The 22,797-nt window shown below is 41.2% G+C and overlaps 1 protein-coding gene across 3 annotated transcripts in view; it reads left to right on the plus strand.

The window, feature by feature from the left end:
• The window catches only part of IL6ST (interleukin 6 cytokine family signal transducer), a 44,072-nt gene extending 21,725 nt beyond the window's left edge, over positions 1 to 22,347 (plus strand). For 2 of the 3 annotated variants that reach the window (XM_058679977.1, XM_004583706.3), the window contains 12 exons: positions 2,955 to 3,118; positions 3,622 to 3,776; positions 5,444 to 5,603; positions 8,425 to 8,516; positions 9,349 to 9,559; positions 11,336 to 11,518; positions 13,969 to 14,070; positions 14,248 to 14,394; positions 14,705 to 14,845; positions 17,499 to 17,595; positions 20,549 to 20,630; positions 21,178 to 22,345. In XM_058679977.1, coding sequence (XP_058535960.1) covers positions 2,955 to 3,118; positions 3,622 to 3,776; positions 5,444 to 5,603; positions 8,425 to 8,516; positions 9,349 to 9,559; positions 11,336 to 11,518; positions 13,969 to 14,070; positions 14,248 to 14,394; positions 14,705 to 14,845; positions 17,499 to 17,595; positions 20,549 to 20,630; positions 21,178 to 21,912 — 2,269 coding nt within the window. In that variant the 3' untranslated portion in view covers positions 21,913 to 22,345. Of the gene's footprint in view, positions 1 to 2,954; positions 3,119 to 3,621; positions 3,777 to 5,443; positions 5,604 to 8,424; positions 8,517 to 9,348; positions 9,560 to 11,335; positions 11,519 to 13,968; positions 14,071 to 14,247; positions 14,395 to 14,704; positions 14,846 to 17,498; positions 17,596 to 20,548; positions 20,631 to 21,177 lie in introns of those variants that run through there. The other variant, XM_058679978.1, reaches the window with a different exon arrangement.
• The last annotated feature ends 450 nt before the right edge of the window (positions 22,348 to 22,797 follow it).

The raw sequence follows: 22,797 nt of genomic DNA on the forward strand, positions 1-22,797 counted from the left end.
TCTCTCTGCAGAAATACCTTTCCAGTAAAAAAAAAATAAATAAATAAAAAAAAAAATAAAAATAAAAAAAAAAAATGTGGGATGTTTGGACCTTCTGTAGGAGTGCCTGGATTCAGTTCCTGATTCTGGCTGTCAGTTGCCGTTTCCTGCTGGTGTAGGTTCTGGGAGATAGCAGGTGATGGCTCACCTGATTGAATCTCGCCCATCCATTTGGGATATGTGGGCATATTCCTGGCTCCTGGCTTTGGCATGTTACAGTCCTGGCTGTCACAGGCATTTGGGAAATTAGCCAGCAGATGGGAACACATTGTTTGCCTCAAAACTATATCTATATATCTATCTATTTATATATATTCTATAAATTATACACATGAAAAATTAATACTTAAACTTTATATGATAGAAATCAAAGTTATAATTGGGGTTAACTAGTAAGAGACTCTAGTCTTTTTTGCTTAGTGATGTAGACTGCTGGTAAAGTAAGGATTCTGTTTCAGGGATGTCGGAAACAAAGTAGTCCCCCTTTCACCTCAGTTTTAGTTGCCTGCTGTCAACTTCAATCTGAAAATATAAAGTGGAAAATTCCTGACATAAGCAATCTGTAAGTTTTCAATCCCATGCCACTCTGGCGTGATCATGTGATGCTCAGCTCCTTCCTGATGTGAATCATCCCTTTGCCCAGAGTGTTGATACTGCTTACCTTGCCCACTAATGGGCACATTGGGCACCATTGGCCTTCTCAGTTGCTAGGTTGACTGCCCGCAGGTTTATATTGTCTGTGTTATTTACTTAATAAAGGAACTAAAGCACAAGACTGGTGATTCTGAAATGCCGAAAAGAAAACTGTACAATGCTTCCTTTTCAAGGGCAGGGAATGTCCGGCCTGCAGGCTGTTACAGAGGCTGAGAAATCGGTTGGTCTGGCCCTGCCAACACAGCTGTAGGCAGGGCTCAAAACGCAGTGAACCAATAGCAGGCTAATTTTTTAAGTAGGTAATTTCGTTTGGCCTACACATGATGCTAAAAACCAAATGGCCCTTTGCAGAAAAAGGTTCTGTACCTCTATTTTTTTGTGAAACAATAAAAGCTCTTAAATTAATAGGAAAGAAAATTATATGGTAAGGTTACTGAAATCTGCATTAAACAAATATATGAATTTGTGATGAAAGCTCCAGTAATATGTGACATCGCTGTGGGAGCTTCGTCAAGTCAGTGGTAGCACACAGAGGGAAGGACCCCCACAGTCTCAGACAGTGATCTGCCCGAGTTCTCAGGCAGCATAACCAGGAAGCATGGGTAAGAGTTATGTTTTTTTATGGGGCGGCTCCAGGATTGCTTCATCTAAGAGGTGAACAAGTACTTCAGAGAGGAAGGTCCTGATAGTTAGTAATAGACAATACACCTGGCCGTCCTGACTCTGTGCTATGACAGTACTAAGATTTTGAGGCATCTTTGGCTATTAAGGGTGTGACACACCTGCCTGGTGTTTGATCACTGTGAATCACCAGTTGATGCGTACCCTGGTTTGCACATACTGATACAGTGCTGGAACTCCTCCACTCTGTCAGCACAGGGTGGCACTCATCACAGCTGAATTAAAGCAAACTATCAATGCCTACTGGAGGAACTGAGAGTAAAGTTTCAAATGGTCTTAAAAGACTCCAGGGGAAGTTAGGGAAATCTTTGATGTGGCAAGACAGGCTCAAGAAGGATTTGCCAATAGACTTAAAGAATCTGTTGAAGGCCATTGAGAATATCACAAAAAAGGAACTGAATTGACAGTTAAATCATCTATATAAGGAAAAGGAAGGTGAAGAGAAGAAAATGAAGCCAAACTAGTAATGTGACTATTGCAAAAATCTGTCAGTGTTTCAAGTTTCACGGAACGCAAACAACCAAAGTATGGATTATAATCCTGGGATGAAACATAGCATTAACACGACTCTGCCTCCAAGCAGTGCTTTCATGAGTTAAAGATGAAAACCTTTGATTGATTATACCGAGTACTTTTTGAAAATTATGGAAAAATGAAGTTAAAGGATAGCTTTATTGAAATCATGGTATTTTTTTTTCTATATTACTCAATATCCATGACATTTTGGAAGTACCCTCATAACATTTCTCCAAGATTTAAGCAGGACGTTTCGGTTGTGAAAGACCTCAGTCATCATGACTGAATGTTCCTGGATAGCCAAAAGTAGATGATCTTGCTTTAACCTCATCAAAAGTCCATGGTGGCCTAATGGTATCTCATAAATATGTCTGTAGCAAAAACCACAGTACATGTATGGTTCAAGCTTCCCTTTGGGAGTCTTGGAACATATGTAATGCAGGTAAGAGGTGTCACAAGGAAGTAGGTAGTTTTTACAGATGATTCAGTGAGAATGGAACTTAAAATTCTGGAGTACAGTATTCTTAAACTTAAAATTTGAACCCAATTTTATGAGTTTAGCTATATCAAATTGAGTTTAAAGAATGGCTGGTTAATTCATGAAAAAAAATTTTAGTCAACAATGTATTGCGGGCCCGGCGGCATGGCCTAGCAGCTAAAGTCCTCGCCTTGAAAGCCCCGGGATCCCATATGGCACCGGTTCTAATCCCGGCAGCTCCACTTCCCATCCAGCTCCCTGCTTGTGGCCTGGGAAAGCAGTCGAGGATGACCCAAAGCTTTGGGATCCTGCACCCACGTGGGAGACCCGGAGGAGGTTCCAGGTTCCCGGCTTCGGAAAGGTGCGCACCGGCGCGTTGCGGCTCACTTGGGGAGTGAATCATCGGACGGAAGATCTTCCTCTCTCTCTCCTCCTCTGTGTATATCTGGCTGTAATAAAATGAATAAATCTTCAAAAAAAAAAAAAACAATGTATTGCAAACTTAACTACAACATTCTCACTTTTCAAATAATTATTTTAATTTTTTAGCATCTATTTTTAATAACTTTTCCAATTTTATATTTAGGGCAACAGAGAAGTTTGCTGATTGCAAAGCAAAACGTGAGGCCCCTACTGTGTGTGTTGTTTATAATCCTGTATATTTTGTGAACATTGAAGTCTGGGTAGAAGCAGAAAATGCCTTTGGAACTGTTTCATCAGATCATATCAATTTTGATCCTGTGGATAAAGGTAGTTATAACTCTAAATTTGGGAGTTTATTAGCTTAACAGTGGTTTGTAAGCTTTCAGATTTTAATTTAGAAATGAACATTTACTTAATTTTTCTTATAAAGCCATTTTGTCATCAGTGTTAAATATAACTTGGAAAAAGAAAACTATCCCTAATCCCAACATTCACGGCTGTTTTTCCTTTGAATATTATCTTGTGTTTGCCCAGCTCGCAAATGTTTTATATTGTTTACAATCACAGTGTATCTGTTCCATGTTTTTTTATAGTTTTTGATATATCCTAAATATTTTAATACCTGAACTTGAAAAGATTAGCAAAGTTAAACTGTTTTCAAAGCTGGTTTCTTCAGACACTTTTTCTTTCTGTTAAATGGAATAGCATAGTATCACTTTCAGAGAATGTGGTTCATTTGGTAAGGATAACTAAAGTAAAGAAAAATATACAGTATTTATTTACAAAGTTATAAAACATGATAAACACTCATATTTATTTTTATTCTTCAGTGAAGCCCAACCCACCTCACAATTTATCAGTGAGCAATTCTGAGGAGCTGTCCAGTATCTTAAAGTTATCTTGGGTCAATCCAAGCATTAAGAGCGTGATAAGACTGAAGTATAACATTCAATATAGGACCAAAAATGCCTCAACTTGGAACCAGGTAAATTGAAAGTTACCGTTTATTCAGATTTTTCTTGCAGGCCACTAACTATGATTTTGGTTATGTGTATTAACATCTCTTTCCAGTCTTTGCATAAAGCAAGGGGAGACAGGAGGACATCCAGATGGAATATATAACTGCTGCATGTGTAGCCTTTAAGTAAACCATGCTGGAGATGCAGCTTTATAGAACAGCGTTTGGATGGGCCTTCAGTGAAAAGAACACAAGTCATAATAGAATTAACTTGAATGAAAATAAAGATAAGAGTAAGACAAAACATTTTTAGCATACTATAGTCCACAAGCCAAATTCAACATATCATCTGTTTTTGTAAATTATTTTATTGGAAGATGGCCACAATCATTTGCTTACATATTACCTCTGTTTTTGTGCTACGGTGGAAAAGTTGAATAGCCAAAACTGAATGGCTTACAAGCCTAAAATATTTACCATCTGCCCTTCATAAAAAGCTTTCCAATCCTTGGGATAGAGGAGATTGCTAGGGAATTTCTAAGGTTGGAAAGAAAACATGGTGTACTCAGGTGAAGCTGTCAGAGGTACCTGGAGCTTTGGGATAGCACTGAGCTGGTTTTGCTGTCCCTTGTGCTGGTTCTCTGTCACTAACAGTTGGCTTCGGCCTTATTGTTGCTGCGCTTTTAGCCATACGAGTTTCTAGGTGAATTGAGTCTGTGACCTTACCTACTTCTGTTCTCCACCCAGATTTACCTAAAGGGCTCAGAATACTATTAGAAAAACAATGGATTAATGCTCCATGTTGTACAGAGACATACATAAATTCTTTAAAATATTTTTTAATATCTGAATTTAGTTGCCCAAACTTGGCATCTCTTTGTATCCCATTGAAACCTCACAGTTCCAGATTGAACCAGAGTGTGTTTAATCTGTATTTAATACCTTCTTTTTTCTGGACGCCCAAATTTTATGAATGAAATGGTTAAAAAAAAAAAAAGAAACCAGGTTAATGTACTATGATAGCTTTTTTTTTCCTTGACTTTCCTTTGTTTCGACTGTCAGGATCTACATTCTACTCTCTACTGCTCCACTAATATCGTAGCAGTTATGTGTGGGTTCCTACTTGTTCAGCTCTCTAGTTGACTTTGGTTAACAGGCAGAGTGAGCCTGGCAGAACAGAGAAGGGAGAGAAAAGTGAGTTCTCTGTTTACTTCCCCGGCTTCCTTCCTGGAGCTGGCTGTGTGCATCTAACAGGAAGATTAGGAAGGCCAGTGCTCCTGTGAGACCCTCCTTCGGCTCCCAGTGCTGCCTCTTACCTCATTGGGCTTTAGAAGTGAGGACAACCACGAGCCCCCGAGTGCCAGCTGCCCCATCTAGGGACTCTGTTTCTTGTCCTCATCCCTTACTAACATTCTTCCGAATTCTAAGTGCAGTTTGCCGTGTGTTTCCTGCTAAGATAATGAGTGTAATAGGCCCTGTGAAATCAAAAAATAAAATTGAAAAACAGCAGTAGATGTTTCTGTACTTCTCAAACTTCACAACTTCAATGTTTTTAACTGCTTTTCAGTTGTATTTATTCTTCTTCAGAGGTTGAGTTTATCTAGATAGTCTTTTCTCATTAAGTTGGTTTTTAAAATCTTGCATAATACAGATGTTTATTGGCCTTTTGGCCACTTGATTTACTTTGTTTTCAGATTCCTCCTGAAGATACATCAACCACCCGATCTTCATTCACTGTCCAGGACCTTCAGCCTTATACTGAGTATGTGTTTAGGATGCGCTGTATGAAGGAAGATGGTAAGGGATTTTGGAGTGACTGGAGTGAAGAAGCAAATGGTGTCACATATGAAGATAGTAAGTAAATAAATATGAAGAAATAATTTTGGAATTCTTCCCGTCATTTATGTCTGATATTAACAATAGACCTTGGTCCAGCACTGTGGCATAGCAGGTAAAGCTATTCCAGTGATGTTGGCATCCCAAAAGTGGCTTCACTTCTGATCCCCTTCCTTGCTAATGGCCTGGGCAAAGCAGTACAAGATGGCCCAGAAGAAGCTCCTGGCTCCTGGCTCCTGGCTTCAGCCTGGCCCAACCCTGGCTGTTGGTTGCTGTTGTGGCCATATGGGGAGTGAACTAGTGGATGGAAGATGGAAGATCTTTGTCCCTCTCCCCATTCCCTCCATCTCTGTAACAATGGATTGCAAATAAATAAATCTTTTAAAATTACATATATAGACTTCATTGCTTGTTGTTTGGTGATCATTTTATTCAAAATCGTTTAAACTTGATTTTTAAGGATGTCAGGTTATAAAATTTGGGTGGTCATTGGACATAGCTGTTAAGGCGCTGCTTGGGATGTCAGCATTACATTAAAGTGCTTAGGTTTGAGTCCAAGCTCTGCTTCTAATTCCAGCTTCCTGCTGATCCGTACACTGGGAGGCAGCAGGTGGCGTCTCGAGTTCTTAGAATCCCTGCCGTCATGCGGGAGACCTGGTTGAGTTGTTGGCTCCTTGCTTTGCCTGGCCCAGTCTACGCTACTGGGCTTCCGGAGAGTAGTCCAAGCAGACTTAAGATCTCCAAATAAAGTTAAAACAAATGGAGAAGATGTGAACTTTGATATGTATTATATATAGCAGAAGTCTATTTGGTATCTAAGTAAATTCTTATGGAAAGGTGTCCTAAATATGAGAAATACATTGTTGTAACTTGATAAGTCTAGGATATTTTATTCAAGGGGAGTAATCCAATGCTAACCTTAACTAGAGAATCCTCTCCTAAATCATTAGACGTCATACTACTTAGCAAATACACCTTAGCTCCTCATTATCAAGAGGATTGTATTATACCTTTTACTTTTTTTTTCTAATAGTCCTTGATAAGACCCTGCAATAGGCTTTGACCATGGAATTTTGGTTAGTTGATTTATTTTCGTTCTTTTTCCCCTCAGAGGTAATCTATTGCATAAAGTGTAGAAGATAAGACACTAGAGGGTCTAAGATGGTTTAAAGTAACATTCTCTTTCCAAAGTAACTAATGTTACCTGATCTCTTGTTTAGCTTTCAAGAAAAACTCTTGTAGCAAACCGACTTAGAACATGAAATCTTCCCCTTTCCATGTCAGGGTAGCAGCAATGGTTTAGTCCCCTCTGCCTTTCTCTTCACTTCTGTCTCTACTATAGGTTTCAGTCCTGTGAATTGAGAGTATAAAAGAGATGTACCTTTCTTCTCTGAATTCTATCACTTTCAAAAAGGCCAGGAAGAAAAGCAGTCCTGCTGTAGCTGGTTTGGGGGTCCTGTATCAGATTGCTATTTCGTTTGGGAAAGATCTTAACACATTTAAAATGTAGGCAAAATGTTATAGTTAATTTTTGTGTGTACTCTTCTGGGGGGAAAGTACTTCAACACCGTCAAATCAGAGAGATCTGTTGCACCCATAAGGTTCAGTGTAGTGACTGGAGCCTCTAGGTTGTGTCTGTGGTAGGAGATATTTCTGTCCTGTAAGTTGTTCATGATTCTGTTTGGGCTGCACAGTACTCATGTGTGTGTCTGCCTCTTCCGCAGCCTGCTGTCCTCAGCTTTGTCACCTGTGGTTGCCTTTCCACAACCAACACACCATTCCGGAGATTTTATTCTTATTCTTTTGATTACCATGGCAGGCCTATAATTACCTTAAACACTTTTTTTTAAAATCAGTTAATAGAGGCATTTAAAAAACGTATTTACTGACATTTGACATTTATTAAACCTTATCACTCTGAATCATCCCAGTGTAAATTTAATCTCTACCAAATTTGCATGTTTTTTTTAATGATTTATTTAAAAGAGCAAGAGAAAGATATTCCATGTATGGTTCACTTTCTAAGTGCCTGCAGTGGCCCCTGGGCCACGTCAGTGCCAGGAGCCAGGGTCGCCGTTTGTGTCACCATCTGCTGCTTTCCCAGCACGTAGGCAAGGAGCCGAATGAGAAGCGAAGCAGCCAGGACTTGTGCTGTTGCTGTGACATGGGATGTCAGCGTCAGAGGTGGCAGCTTTACCTCGGTGTACCACAGTGCCAGCCCCATGTGTTCTCGTGTGTGTTTAGAGGTTCTAGGCATGTATTTAAATGTGGTTTTTCAATATTATTCTTAGCAATAAGTAGTAACAATTTTTTTTCACAGATAAAAATTGTCTTTGAAAAACAAGTAGTATCAGCTCAACAGAAGTAAAAAGAATAAAATCTAAGAAGTGATTTGTTGATCATGAAGACCCAGTTGCAGGTGTCAGAACACCTAAGAGCAGAGGAAAGGCTAGGGGAAGACTGGCCATATGGGAGGAAACTAAAATACATGGACAGGTGCAGGTCAGCACCCAAGCAGTAGAGGATGTGAAGTCACGAGCCATTTGGAAAAGAGCAAGGTGATGCTGCTTTGGCTAGTGCTTAGGGGCTCAGTGCTGAGGACGCATTTCCACGTTTACCTGAAATTGTAAGCGTGAGGAAAGAGTCCCAGCATAAGTCAGCAGTCGTCACTGCGGCTAAAGGAAGACAGCTGGCTTGTGCTGGGGTGGGAGAGCACTGGCCTAAGGAGTAGGACACTGGAGCTGAAGGGCTGGGATAGTGAGAACAAGGTAGAAGAATTTGCAGGATTTTATTTGGCTTTTAAAGCTTTTTATTTTAAAAGTTTATGTGTTTGCTTTAGGGCCATCCAAATCACCAAGTTTCTGGTATAAGATGGATCCATCCCATGCATCCCATAATCATGGCTATCGATCTGTGCAACTCATATGGAAGGTAAAAGGAAGCTTTTTTCTTGTGTAGATGAATTTTCTGTGGTGAGAATGCAGGTCCTAAACACTTTGTATTCATCATAATAGCAGCAAAGCATTTGATAAACATTTTGAATAGAAACACAAAGCTTTATATATACTATTTAGAACCCAGGTTCAAAAACTGCAGCTAATAAGCACCTCAGGTAATTCAACACAGCTCTGTACATTGTAAATTCTGTAAGGAAAGGAACTTGTTTTGTACTTGTTGAATTTTCCGGAGAAAATTAATAGAAATTGGATAATCAAAAATGTTGATTAAATTGATAATGAGTCTATCATGTATTAAAAGATTAAAGCATAACAAATAATTTAGGTCCAGATAGTAGAGAATAGGTTTTTTGTTTGTTTGTTTTGACAATCTTGGCATAATTAGGGTAAAAAGGTTCAAGCAGTACAGGAAGATGGGCAAGACGATCAGTTCCATATTCTTTCCTTAATGTATCTGATGTAAAAGGGGATTTTAAGGGAGAAGCCCCACCCAGTCTCCCACCCAACCCAGGTCCCAGATGTGGGGCATGCTCTGAGGTTCTTGCTCAAGTCGTTTTGATAGTTCACCAGTTCTGAATTGCTGCCCATATAGTAGAGAATTGTATACAGAACTAAAAACTAACAGAACACAGCCACTTTCCCCTCTTGTCGTTGAGTTAATGCTTTTACTTTAGTGCTGAGTCAAATGAGATTGCCAGTCCTTCCCAATGAAATATTTAGAGATTTTACATAAATTGTGAATCTGAAGAAACTGATTAATTCAACTGATCGTTTTTATGAAATATATTTTTTAAATTTTGTTACAGACATTGCTTCCTTTTGAAGCCAATGGGAAGATCTTGGATTATGAAGTGACTCTTGCAAGATGGAAATCACATTTACAAAATTACATAGTTAATGACACAAAACTGACAGTGAATCTTACGAATGATCGTTACAAAGCAACTCTGACAGCAAGAAATCTGGTTGGCAAGTCGGATCCGTCTGTTTTAATTATCCCCTCCTGTGACTTTAAAGGTCTGTGTCTGTAGGGTGGAGCATGGCTTGTGGATGTTTGAGTGTGGGCAGGACTCTGGAAACAGAGAGGTAGTCTGAGCGTAGGTTGTCAGCGTCAGGGACGACAGGATTTTCAGAAATCATCTGGCACATGGTATCAGGACAGATCATGGTTTTGGAAATTGGCCAACAGGCAGATTTCATCAGAATGGATGGAATACTGCTGTCACTACAGGCTCACTTCAACCTTTCCTTACGATTGAGTTCATTTGAGTGCTTTCTGATTACTATAAGATTCTTGAAGCATTTAAGATTTCATTTGCATATGTCTTAAACACAGTCGTTAATTGCAAACCTATGGTTTCAACTACCCATAGTGAGCTGTACTCTGCAGGAATGGAAAATTCCAGAAATGAAAGTTGGTAAGTTTTTTTTTTTTTAAGATTGATTCATTTCTATTACAAAGTCAGATTACAGAGAGGAGAAGAGACACAGAGAAGATCTTCATTCCGATGATTCACTCCCCAAGTTAGCACAATGGCCAGTGCTGTGCCAATCCTGAGCCAGGAGCCAGGAACTTCCTCCAGGTTTCCCACATGGATGCAGGGTCCCAAGGCTTTGGGCTTTGCTCAACTGCTTTCCCAGGCCACAAGCAGGGAGATGGATGGGAAGTGGAACTGCCAGGATTAGAACCAGTGCCCATATGGGATCCCGGCACATTCAAGGTGAGGACTTTAGCTGCTAGGACACCACGCTGGGCCCAAGTTCGTAAGTTTTAAATTGTGTACCATTGTGAGTAACGCGGTTACATCTCATTACCTGGCTCTAACCACTTCCAGCCAGGGTGTGAATCCCTCCTCCTCTGGAGCATGCACACAGCACGCGCTCCCTGCCTTCATTGCAGTGCCGATAGTGGCCACGGTGCACGAAAGCAGCAGTGCTGGCAGCTCGGATGGGCCAGAGAGGCCCTAGAGCACTTCCTTAGGTGTGCAGGAAAGTTATAGCTGATACGCAGTTTGGTCCTCTCCTGTATGAGGTATTGCCTGGGGGTCTTGGAACATAACCTGTAAACAAGGGCAGAGGCTGCTCTGTGCACAGGTCTTCAAAAAGTTCATGAGAAATGCATATTAGGAAAAAAAACACGTTTTTTAAAAGTTTTGCACCAAAACAAATGTCTTTGGATTACATTTTCCTTTTTCTTTTTTTTTTTTTGAAGTATCTTTGTATTTATTCATGCTTTCAAAGAGAAAATTGTAATTACAAACATATAAAACATTTGAAGAATTATGGTAAAGGGAGAATTCAAATTTAAAAATGTATTACTTGGCCCGGCATGGTAGCCTAGCAGCTGAAGTTCTCACTTTGCACTTGCCAGGATCCCATATGGGCGCCAATTCTAATCCTGGTGGCCCTGCTTCCCATCCAGCTCCCTGCTTGTGGCCTCCGAAGGCAGCTGGGGACAGCCCAGGGTCTTGGGACCCTGCCCCCCATATGGGAGACCCAGAAGAGGCTCTTGGCTTTGGATTGATTAGCTCTGGCTGTTGCAGTCACTTGGGGAGTGAATCATCGAGTGGAAGATCTTCCTCTCTCTCCTTCTGTCTGTGTATCTGACTTTGCAATAAAAATAAATAAATCTTTAAAAAAAAAATGAACTATCTGCCTTACATGTAAGCCATAATATATGAGTGCTTTTATTCATGTTCATCTCAAATACCTAATTATGGAAATGTGTTTATAAGTAAATGAGTCATGTTTTAATGTAAATTTTTGTAACAGTATTCAAACTTTGTTTTAAAGCTACTCGCCCCGTAATGGATCTTAAGGCATACCCCAAAGATAACCGGCTCTGGGTAGAATGGACTGCTCCAGGTGAGCCCGTGAAGAAATACATCCTGGAGTGGTGTGTGTTATCAGCCAAATCGCCCTGTGTCCCGGACTGGCAGCAGGAGGATGGAACCGTACATCGCACCTATTTAAGGGGTAGGCCTGACCAGAAGCATTGAAAGTGATGACCTTTCAGTAACGTTAGACAGTGCTTTTGGTTCTGTGTTTGCATATTTGTTTCTGTAGCCATTGAGAAGACTTGGGTTTATCATATCCTTCCTAGTCACAGCAGTTGTGACTGTAAGCACGTTTCTCCTGACCCTTCTGAACTACTAGGGTTCTTTGTCAACAGTCAAGTCAGAGCTGTCTCTCTGTATCCTAACATTGCTTTATAAATCTGTGAGGTGGTGGGGAAGCGTCCCGCCCGGGCTGCCGAGGCGAGGTGTTCTCTGTGCGCTGGATCCTGCTGCTCCCATGACAGTGCAGTCCCCTAGGGCGTCTGAAGGGCTCTGCTCTGGTTAGTCCTTTCAGCTGAGTGTGCTAGCAAAGGACAGGAAGTAATGAGGTAGATTTCCGGGGAGGACTATTCTGTGAAGGTGTCATTTATTAAGTGGCTATAAAGTGATGTCACAGCTTTTAGCAGAGAAAAATCATTCAGTATTTTAGAATTTAGCTGTGAATAATGTGATTAATAAAAGAAAACCCATAACAGGAATACCAGCTATAAAGTTTTGAGTCTTTGTTCATAAAATAGACTGACTCTTTGTAACTAACCTGTTAGGTAATGTACAGGTTTTTGTTTAAGTGTTTGCTTTTTGTAAGTTTCATTTATTTGAAAGGCTGCTGGTTTACTGGCCAAATGGCTGCATCCACCAGGGGTGGGTGGCCAAGGCAACAGCCTCCCCCATGCGCGCAGAGGGCCCAAGCCATCCTCCGCTGCTTCCCCAGATGCATTTAGCAGGAAGCCAGGTTGGAAGTGCAGCATCCAGGACTTGAACCAGGGACCATATGGAATGTGGAAGCCACAGGTGCCAACTTAACCCACTACACCACACTATCCCCTAATACACAGTTTTAATAAGAAGCCTGATAGCCTAACATGTTAACCTTATCAAATTAAAAACATGGTGGACTAGGAAAAAAAACCAGATTGGAAATAATTTGATGATAGGAACTTGTTTTGTTAAAGATTTATTTATTTTTATTGTGAAGTCAGACAGAGGAGGAGAGACAGGAAAATCTTCCATACACTGATTCAGTCCCCAAGTGGCCACAACGGCTTGAGCTGAGACAAAGCCGGGAGCCAGGAGCTTCTTCCGGGTCTCCCACGCGGGTGCAGGGTCCCAAGGCTTTGGGCTGTCCTTAACTGCTTTTTCAGGCCACAAGCAGGGAGCTGGATGGGAAGCGGAGCTGCTGGGATTAGAACCGGTGCCCATATGGGATCCCGAGGCATGCAAGGAGAGGACTTTAGCCACTAGGCTACCTTGCTGGGCCCAGTGATAGGAATTTATTAAACAATAGCATAGCAAGAGGCTTTAGAAACATAAAGGTTGGGCAGGCAGCCTAGTAGTTTGGTAGACAGCCCTGAAAATATCACTGTTAGCAGAATATAAAAATTGTTCATTCTTTGATAATGTCACATCGTCAACAAAAGAAAAAGTTAGTAAAGGCGGCAAATAGATATGTAACGTTCTGAATAAGGATTATGGGAAATATAAGTTCTTATTGAAGGGTTGTATTCAGTATAAACATTAATATTCTGTTACGGATATTATGCTATCTAAAGAAATTTTATACTTCCATGCTATAAAATGGATTACTGTGATAATTTGAGTAATTCTAAATAGAAAAAGGATATTAAATATTTTTTTCTTTTGAAATTGGATAGGAGTTAAGACTAATACTTCAATTTTTTTCAGCCTTTCCTTTCTATTTTGCTCAGCCGGCAAATCTCCGGCAATTCGGTGAGATACCAAAAATTATCAGACTCGAAGGAAGATCTAAAATGATTTGAGATCAGTATTTTATGAGTCATTAATATACATGTTGGCATTATTCTTGTCAGTTAACAAATTGAAGGGCCCAGCATGATAGCATAGTGGTTAAAGTCTTCGCCTTGAACGCGCCAGGATCCCATATGGGCACCGGTTCTAATCCCAGCAGCTCCACTTCCCATCTAGCTCCCTGCTTGTGGCCTGGGAAAGCAGTCGAGGATGGTCCAAAGCCTTGGGACCCTGCACCCATGTGGGAGACCTGGAAAAGGCTCCTGGCTCCTGGCTCAGGATTGGCTCAGCTGCAGCCGTTGCGGCCGCTTGGGGAGTGAATCATTGGACGGAAGATCTTCCTCTCTCTTCTCTCTGTATGTCTGACTTTGTAATAGAAATGAATAAATGTTTAAAAAAAAATAAATTGAAAACTTTTTGCTCTGTGGCAATAAAAGTAGCCTTTAATTTGTATCAGCAGTTTATTAAGTTGATTTGATTACACCGAAGATATTGCTTGCTTAGAGAACTACAGTTTGAAAAGAGAGTCTAGTGGTCATGAAATAATGATTAAAAATACATAATAAGAGTTTGAAAAAAGTGCTTCCTCTGCTATTCTTTCAGGGAACCTTGAAGAAAGTAAGTGCTACTTGATAACGGTGACCCCAGTTTACACAGACGGGGCCGGGGTCCCCGAGTCCGTGAAGGCGTACCTCAAACAAGCACGTAAGTCCACATCGCGGCCTTGAAGATGTTAAGAGCTTAGCTGTAACGGGTACCTTTTTAACTGAATGAGGATATGTCTCATTATGTTCAGATAATGTTATTGTAAGAAAATGTGATAAAGTTGAGTGATTCTCTAGATTCTAATAAGTTTCATTTAGCAAATGCATTCTCTTGTAGCACCGTCCAAAGGCCCTATTGTTCGGACAAAGAAGGTGGGGAAAAATGAAGCTGTCCTGGAGTGGGAGCAACTTCCTGTTGATGTTCAGAACGGCTTTATCAGAAATTATACTATATTTTATAAAACTACCATTGGAAATGAAACTGGTAATAAAACTATCTTATTAAAGATTGTTCTTAAATTTCTATAAGTACCAATTTCTCACCTTAAGCTATACAGTGTATTATAACATGATATTCTCAGAAAAAGACACCTAAGCTATGACTTGTGGCTGCTTCCCCAACTCTGTTTTGGTTGTTTGTGTTTTTTGTTTTGTTGTGGGCTCAAAGAAAAATACTGTGTCAGTTACAAAAGCTGTTTACGGCTATGATATTTTCAATGCTTGAAAGTGCGGACTGAGGGCCGGGGCCCGGAGTCCCGGCAGCTGGCTGAGGCCTGGGTTTTGGTGTCTTGCAGCCGTGAACGTGGACTCCTCCCACACGGAGTACACCCTGTCCTCGCTGACGAGCGACACCTTGTACATGGTGCGCATGGCGGCCTACACAGACGAAGGGGGGAAGGACGGGCCGGAGTTCACCTTCACCACGCCCAAGTTCGGTAAGAGAGTGACGTCCGGCCATTTTTTTTTTTCTTTTTAAATCAGACTAGACATTATTTTTGTGCCTGCATTTTGTTGAAAAGTATATCTTTGCACTCATAAGTATTCATAAATTAATTTTATAATGCTTGGTTTTGATGACTTTGAATTGTAGAAAGTACTATTCCTCACCTTTCTTTTTCACTCTTCCTGGCTGGATTCACCTGTCCTTTTAGTTCGTAGATCTTCCTGAGGTGGTTCTTATTATTATTCCATGCTACAAGTTCAGAGGCACAGGGAACTCTCCCTTTGCCTCCCCATCCTCCCTGCCTAAGTTCCTCTCCTGCCATCTTCCCAATGATACAATCCTTTAGTAACAGTTCTGAGTTTAACATTCTGCTGTTTAAGTGTGGCATGGCATTATAGGTATCGGCAAAGGTAGGAAATCTAGCCTTTAGAGGTTTGTGTGTGGTATCTTTCCTGTTTGTCTTCTCCGGCTCAGTCCTTCTGTAGGTCAGTTAGTGTAGGCGGGCCTCACAGGTTCCACCTGCACACCTGCCGCAATCTGCCTTCCAGCCCCACCACTGAGGCCACCTGCTGTCCCCGCTTGGTCCAGTCTGCCATGTGTGCCTAGTCTTCATCTCTCTGCCACCCTCTTTGGCATTTAACCCTGCTGGCCACTCCATCCCAGACGTTGCCCCTTCCCTTGGCTCAGCCTTGTGTTCAGCTCCTAGCCTCCTGAAGTTCTCCCTCCTGTGCCCTTTTCTGCTTTACTGTTAAATAGTTTGTATGCTCAGAGTTCTGCTCCTGGCCTTGCTTTCCTGTCTGTGTATGCAAACTTCCTTGTCCATGGCTTCAGCATCCTTTTTTCCTTCTCAAGTACCTATCTCTTCCTTTGATGTGTTCTGTAGCCCTCTCACCCTTTGCTGAAGCCATGAATTTAGAAATGACTGCAACACATTTTTTGGATCTTTTTCCCTCATGTAGGCCTCTTCCTCCTCAGTACTGCTGTGCCTACTCCTTCAGAATCATTTCCTGCTTGGGCTGCACGCTTCTCACCATCTTCTCTTTGCCCAGTGTATTGCAGTAGTTTGGGCCCTACTCTTGGTTTGGTCCTCCTGGATTCTCTCAGCAGTCTTAATGCTGTACTCTCTTCTTGTTCTCACATTGAGTGATTATAGAAATTACTTTATTGTAGTTGTAGTCCACACTCCCAGTTGTCGTCATAGTGATCGATGAATAGCATCCATATTCCTTGTTTGTTGAGTAAATGCTGAGTGAGAGAATGAATGGGCGAGTGACTACATAACATAGGCCAAATACCCTGAATTTCGCTGTTGGACGAGTTTCTGGGATAAGGACCAGGTTACTAGACAACAAATGAACTGTACCATCATCCTTGAAATTTTTTTGTTACAGAAAACTTACTATAGGGAATTGTATTATACATAAAATTCCAAAGAAGAAAAACCAGTCCTAATCCATCACTCAAAAATAATGTAACAATTGTTTATCCTTCTAGTCTTTTCTAAATAGACTTTTTCCTTCCAAATTTATCATACTTATTGGTATTACTACATAATAGGCTTTTCAGAATTACTTGTCATTTTAATTTCCTGCTTTTATGTTTGTAAGACTTGTTTATTTGACAGAGAGGGAGAGACAAAAATCTTGTGCTTACTGGTTTACTTTCCACATGCCAGCAACAGCCAGGAACTCCAGCTGGTCTCGTGGGGCAGGCAGGGCTCGAGTCCTTGAGCCTTGTCAGGAGGCTCGATGTGAAGCAGAGTAGCCTGCGCCTTGCTCGCCTTGCTCCCAGCGCTGCGATGGGGAACGTAGGCATCCCAGGTGCAGCTGCACCGGCCGCGGGATGGCGCTCACCCTTCACCTGACTTCTTCTGCTGGGCTCCGTAGGATGTATCCTCACTCACAGAAGTGGTAGAAAAACAAAAGTCAGTGAATTGTAAATGCCTCTGATAATTTTCACTGCAAACGGTAAAGGGAGTAGGAAGAGTTAACCAAAAAAAATCATAAAGTCAGTCATTTGAAAATCTCTCTCAAGTTGTCCCAACTAGTGATGCATTTGATCGCTTAGGCCTCTTTACATGCAGATGGAGAGTTGTGTCTTACTTGTCTACTTGTTCATACCTACTGTGCCAATGCTTGAACCTGTTGATCATTTCCTAAAGGTCTCAGCCTTCTATCAGATCAGCTTTGGGAAAATGGGAAAAGCCATTAAACATTTGTGTCTGCAAATTTGTTTCTTGTTGAAGGTAAATTTGTATTTAAGATGGTCTTACAGCTTTCCCAGTTTTACCCAACATTTGTATTTGTTTAGGTATAATTTCTTCGAATCTTAGAATAGATACAAAGATTAGCTTTTGCTAAAATTTTTGCTGAGAACCAATCGTAAATAATAAAGTGGTGAGCTTTGAAATCTGTAGTTTACCAGGTGGATTACCTAATATGCCAAACTAATTATCTTAATCCACCAGTTAATGTATATTTTACTCTGGGTGGCCAGGTTACTGTGTAAGGCATAAAGAGCCAAGATGTGATTTACAAGGAGAGGGGGAGAAAGTAGTATGATAGTTCATCTTTTCCACAGTAATCTGGTTGAAAAGTTACATTTTTCTTAATATATTTCCCTCTATGCTTTTTTTTCCCTTGAAGCTCAAGGGGAAATTGAAGCCATAGTTGTGCCTGTTTGCTTGGCATTCCTGTTGACAACCCTGCTGGGCGTGCTGTTCTGCTTCAACAAGAGAGACCTGTAAGTACCCGCATTTCTGTTCTTGAATTTTTCCCTGCTTCAGTGAGCTGTAACTCTTATACAATAAAATTCATTTTATCATGTGATAAATTTTTCTGACTTAAACAGGTATGTGTAGGTATTACCGCACTCAAATATGGGAATTTGTGTAACTCATAGTTTTCTTGTTTTGTTTGTAGTCTTCTCCCATAACCCCCATCTTCAGGCACTCGGTGGATCTGCGTTCTGTAAATGTGGTTGAACTTGTTTAGGGGTAAAGTCTTTCACCTCCCATAACTTTGTCCTCTTTACTGCTGTATTCTGTAGTTTAGATAATCTATTGTGTGTGTGTGTGTTTTTTTAATGCAGCCTTGTTTCCCATGTGTGGCTTATATGTAGAAGTTCAGAACATTATAATACTTTAGACATATTTTCATTTGTCTTGAATAAGTAGGACTTGGTGTGCTTGGTCATATGATTGTTCAGCTTCGTGAAAATCTGCCAGTTTTTCAAAAGCCATATTGTGTTCCCACCAGCAAATGTCCCATCTCATTATCAGCACTTCGTACTATTCTTCACTTTAGTGATTCTTTCCAGTGAAAGAATAGTTTTAGTTTTTTTATTGCTAGTGTTGGAACTATTCTTGTCTCTTATCTTGAAGTCCATCCACTTACCAGTTTTTCTGCACTGCAGTTCCAAGTTTTGTGTTTATCTGAAAACATCTGCCTAGCTCAGTGTCAAATCTCTCCTCCTGGTTTCTTCTGGAGATTGTTTCAGCTCTTACCCTCGGATCATTCCCAGTGAATTGTTGTATGGTGTGAGGTCGGTCAGCGTTCCTTCCCAGTGGATGTCCAGTTCTGGTGTCATGCATTTTGACAAGTTTTTTTTTCCCCATTGGATTTCTTGATACTTTTCCAGAAACCAAATTCCTGTTAGTCTGTAGCTGCTTCAGGACTTGCTCTGCTTCAGTGAGGTCCTATTTTAAAGCCAGTGCACTGTCTTAATTAGTAGTAGGGGTCAGCAGAGAGTTCATGGAAAATGTGTATTAGGCAAAAAAAAGCATGGATTGCAAAATTGTGTTACTCCCAAGAGAAGCTTCTCAGAAGTTTGAGAGTCAGAGAAAGAGTTCTTCTCTCTGCTGGGGTTCCCACCCCGTGGTGTAGCAGAGTTCAGACTCCCACAGCAGTGGGAGGACGCGAGCTGGGGGACCCAGGAGTTGAACCCCACGCTGCATGTGGGGTGGGGAAAGCCTAGGTGGCCAGCTGACCTCTAGGTCAGATGCCCACCCTGAATGTTTAATACTACTTGTCAATAACTTTTTTGAAATAGCGCATTGTAAGTATTGAAAATAGGTAGAATTGCTTCCATTGTGTTTTCAAAATTGTTTTGGCTTCTTTGCCTTTTTATATAAATTTTAACATCAACTTGTCGATTTCCTTTTTAAAAAAATCTGCTCTAATTTATTCCTATTTTTTATCTTAAGTGGAATATTTAAAATTTTAATGAAGATGTAGAAATGCAATTTTAAAAAATACATTGTTAATGCTAAAATATTCATAATTAATTCATTGCTAGTGCCTTTTAGGACTCTGTACCAGTGTTCTCCGTACAGTCACGGAGTTTACCAGCAGTTAGGGTTACTGCAGGCTGTCTTCATGCTCCTGCTGCCTAAAGTGATGGACTGGCCAGCTTGCAGTAGAGCATTGACTGGAAATGGTCGGAGTGGACACTGCTCCCACGTTCAGGAAAGAAAGCATTCAGTCTGTCATCACTGTGTGTGATGTTAGCTCTAAGTCAGGGACATTTGTTTCTTTTTCAAGTTTATTAGGAATGCAGGGGTTAATTTTGTCAAAAGCTTTTTCTGAATTACTGAAATCATAGTTTTTCATTTCTTCTATGAATTTGATTTTCATAAACTTACATTTGCTAGATTTTTGTTGGATTCAGTTTAATATTTGCATTTTACATGTGCTTGGAAGATGGTATTTTTTTCCCTGTGACTTTGGCTATGAAATCAGATTATTTCTGACCTCTTGAAATGTGTAGGAATGCGTTTTGCATGGTCTCTTCTGAAAGTGCATTAGAATTTGCTTTAATGAAAGTTTACCTTGGGATCGGCGCAGTAGTGTAGTGGTTAAGGTCCTAGCCTTGCACGCCTGGGATCCCATATGGGCACCGGTTCTAATCCCAGCAGCTCCACTTCCCATCCAGCTCCCTGCTTGTGGCCTGGGAAAGCAGTCAAGGATGGCCCAAAGCCTTGGGACCCTGCGCCTGTGTGGGAGACCTGGAAGAAACTCCAGGCCCCTGGCTTCAGATTGGTTCAGCTCCAGCTATTGCGGTTACTTGGGGAGTGAACCATCGGACGGAAGATCTTCCTCTCTGTCTCTCCTCCTCTCTGTATATCTGGCTTTGCAATAAAGATAAATATTCAGAAAAAAAGTTTACCTTTTGAGGACTTTGGCCATGGGTTGTTTGGTCAGCCTCACTACTTTTTGCAACAGGTGCTGCTTGCAGGGCGGCTGGATCCCCGTCTGCTAACTGTTCTGAGTGCTCAATTTCCTGTACACTTCAGAAAAATACAATTAAGTAGGATTTTAATGAAATCGACTGCTTGAATGAATTGGGTATTTGAAGCATTCTTGGTATCATTATGAACATTTTTGGTTTTTTTGCTGTTGGGAAGAATGTACCATAGCATTGTGCTCTGGATCAAGTTTCCATGTGTGTTTTTTTTTTTTTAATTTAATTACATTGAATATTGATCATTAGCCTTTGCCTTAACAGTTTCTTTAAAAACATCTAACAATACTAACATCTTTGAACAGTTTTTTTGTATTGCTTGTAAGGAAAAAAATTGGGATCAGATGTTTTTATTCATATAACTAATATGTTCTTAAAACGCATCAGTGAATATGCTTAGAAATAGGAACTATTTTACATCTGGCTTTACATGCAATTTTTTTTTTCTCTTCAGAATTAAAAAACACATCTGGCCTAATGTTCCAGATCCTTCTAAGAGTCACATTGCCCAGTGGTCACCTCCCACACCTCCAAGGGTAAGATGCTTTTAAATGTTAGGATAGTTAGTTTTTCCAGCAGATTGAGAGGCTGACTCAAATGTCAATAGACCTGCACACTTGTTCTGACATTCTCAGTTGTACTTGGCAAACATGACTGTGTGATTAAACTTGGAATACTAAAACTGCTTTGTAACTATTAACAGATGCTTATGACCAAGTTTATCATGCTAAACTCTTTACCCCAAAGGGGAAATCATTTGTATTTATCCTCCAATATTTAATTATATTCCACAAAACTTTCAGTTATTTTTTTTTTCTACATGGTTTCCCTAAGGCTGCCTGGTGTTGTCAGATTATGTAGTTTATAAGCTATGAAACCAGAAATACTGCCTTTAAAGTTCTGAGAAAATACAGCCTGATCCAGAACAGCTCAGACTCATGAGTGTTTGAAAGGCAAGCAGTGATTCGGTAACCCCATGCCATGTCGCTCAGTGCAGGCTGTGGGCGCCGTGGGAAGTTGAACGTTCAGAAATGCCTCATGTATCTGTTTCCAAGGTGACAATCTGTATTCTCCTTTCCTTAGCACAATTTCAGTCCAAAAGATCAGATGTATGCGGATGGCAATTTCACTGATGTAAGTGTCGTGGAAATAGAACCAAATGACAAAAAGCCTTTTCCAGAGGACCTCAAGTCATTGGACCTGTGCAAGAAGGAGAAGCTGAGCACCGAGGGCCACAGCAGTGGCATCGGGGGGTCCTCGTGCATGTCATCGTCCAGGCCCAGCATTTCCAGCAGTGATGACAACGAGTCTGCGCAGAACACCTCCAGCACCGTGCAGTACTCCACGGTGGTGCACAGCGGCTACCGGCACCAGGTCCCGGCAGTCCAGGTCTTCTCCAGGTCCGAGTCCACGCAGCCCCTGCTGGATTCCGAGGAGCGGCCAGAGGACCTGCAGCTAATAGATAACATGGAAGGTAGTGATGCCGTTTTGCCCAGGCAGCAGTATTTCAAACAGCACTGCAGCCAGCAGGAAGCCAGTCCAGAGATTCTACAGTTTGAGAGGTCAAAGCCTGTTTCAGAGATGGCTGAAGAAGCCTTCATTAGACTTCAACAGCAGCAGTTCTCAGATATCTCACAGTCCTCCACTGGAGGCCAGATGAAAATGTTTCAGGAAGTCTCAGCAGATGTGTTTGGTCTGGGGACTGAGGGACAAGGGGAAACATTGGAAACAATTGGGGTGGCAGCCGTGATTGATGAAGGAATGCCTAAAAGCTACTTACCACAGACTGTTCCGCAAGGCGGCTACGTGCCTCAGTGAGCCTCCCTGCGACGGCGGCGGCAGCAGCACCTGCCAAGCAAAACTAAGCTGTGATTTCAGATAAGAAATCCTCTTCACTCCCTGCAGACCGTTTGCCCTTGAAGACGAGTCTTACCTTGGGCTATTTCCATTCCAGAACATCTGGGATTCAACTTCAAGCACTACATAAACTGACTTCATCTTCCACGTAGCTGACTGATTCTGTACTGTTTCAGGATGGTTGCACTGAAGAAAGAGAGCCCGTCTGAAATTTATAAAGTCAGTTTCTTTTGCTACATGAAGAGTATTTGAATGGTAAGCAGCAATCAACTGTACTGGCTTTGTGAGAGTGGTTATGGAATAAAGTGGCACATACACGGCTGATGCAGAAACCCGAGCAGCACGGCCTGGGCGCCGGCTTCAGCAGAGGCCCGGGGAGTCGAGCACCAGGGCCCGGGCGCTCGTTGGTGCTCCTAGAAAAGTCGTCCTTTCAGTGGGAATGATGCTGCCCATTGTTAAGAGGAAAAATTCCAGAGCCTTAACATCGAAGATTATAAATAGTTAAATATTTAATCTATTTTCTATTACAGAATAAAAATCGTTTTTTGCATTATTGAGAACCTTTGTAAAGGTTCATTTCACAGTTAGGAATGAATGTTTAAAGTTATTGGCCTTTTTCTCTGCATACATGAACATCATTGATCCTTCAGACTTCAGAGAATTTGATAAAGTACTTCATACAGTGTCTCGGCTTAAACTGTTCTAATTGAATATACTTTTATGTTCTGAGTGTACCAACGTTTGCATCTATTTCCTAGCACGTATTTGAAGGAACTAAGGTACAGGATCTTTGGCAGTACTTACCAGGCAGAAGAGAACTGAACGTGGGAGCCTTGCTGAGTGTGC

This window comes from Ochotona princeps, chromosome 23 (assembly GCF_030435755.1).
Source record: "Ochotona princeps isolate mOchPri1 chromosome 23, mOchPri1.hap1, whole genome shotgun sequence".
Taxonomy (NCBI): Eukaryota; Metazoa; Chordata; class Mammalia; order Lagomorpha; family Ochotonidae; genus Ochotona; species Ochotona princeps.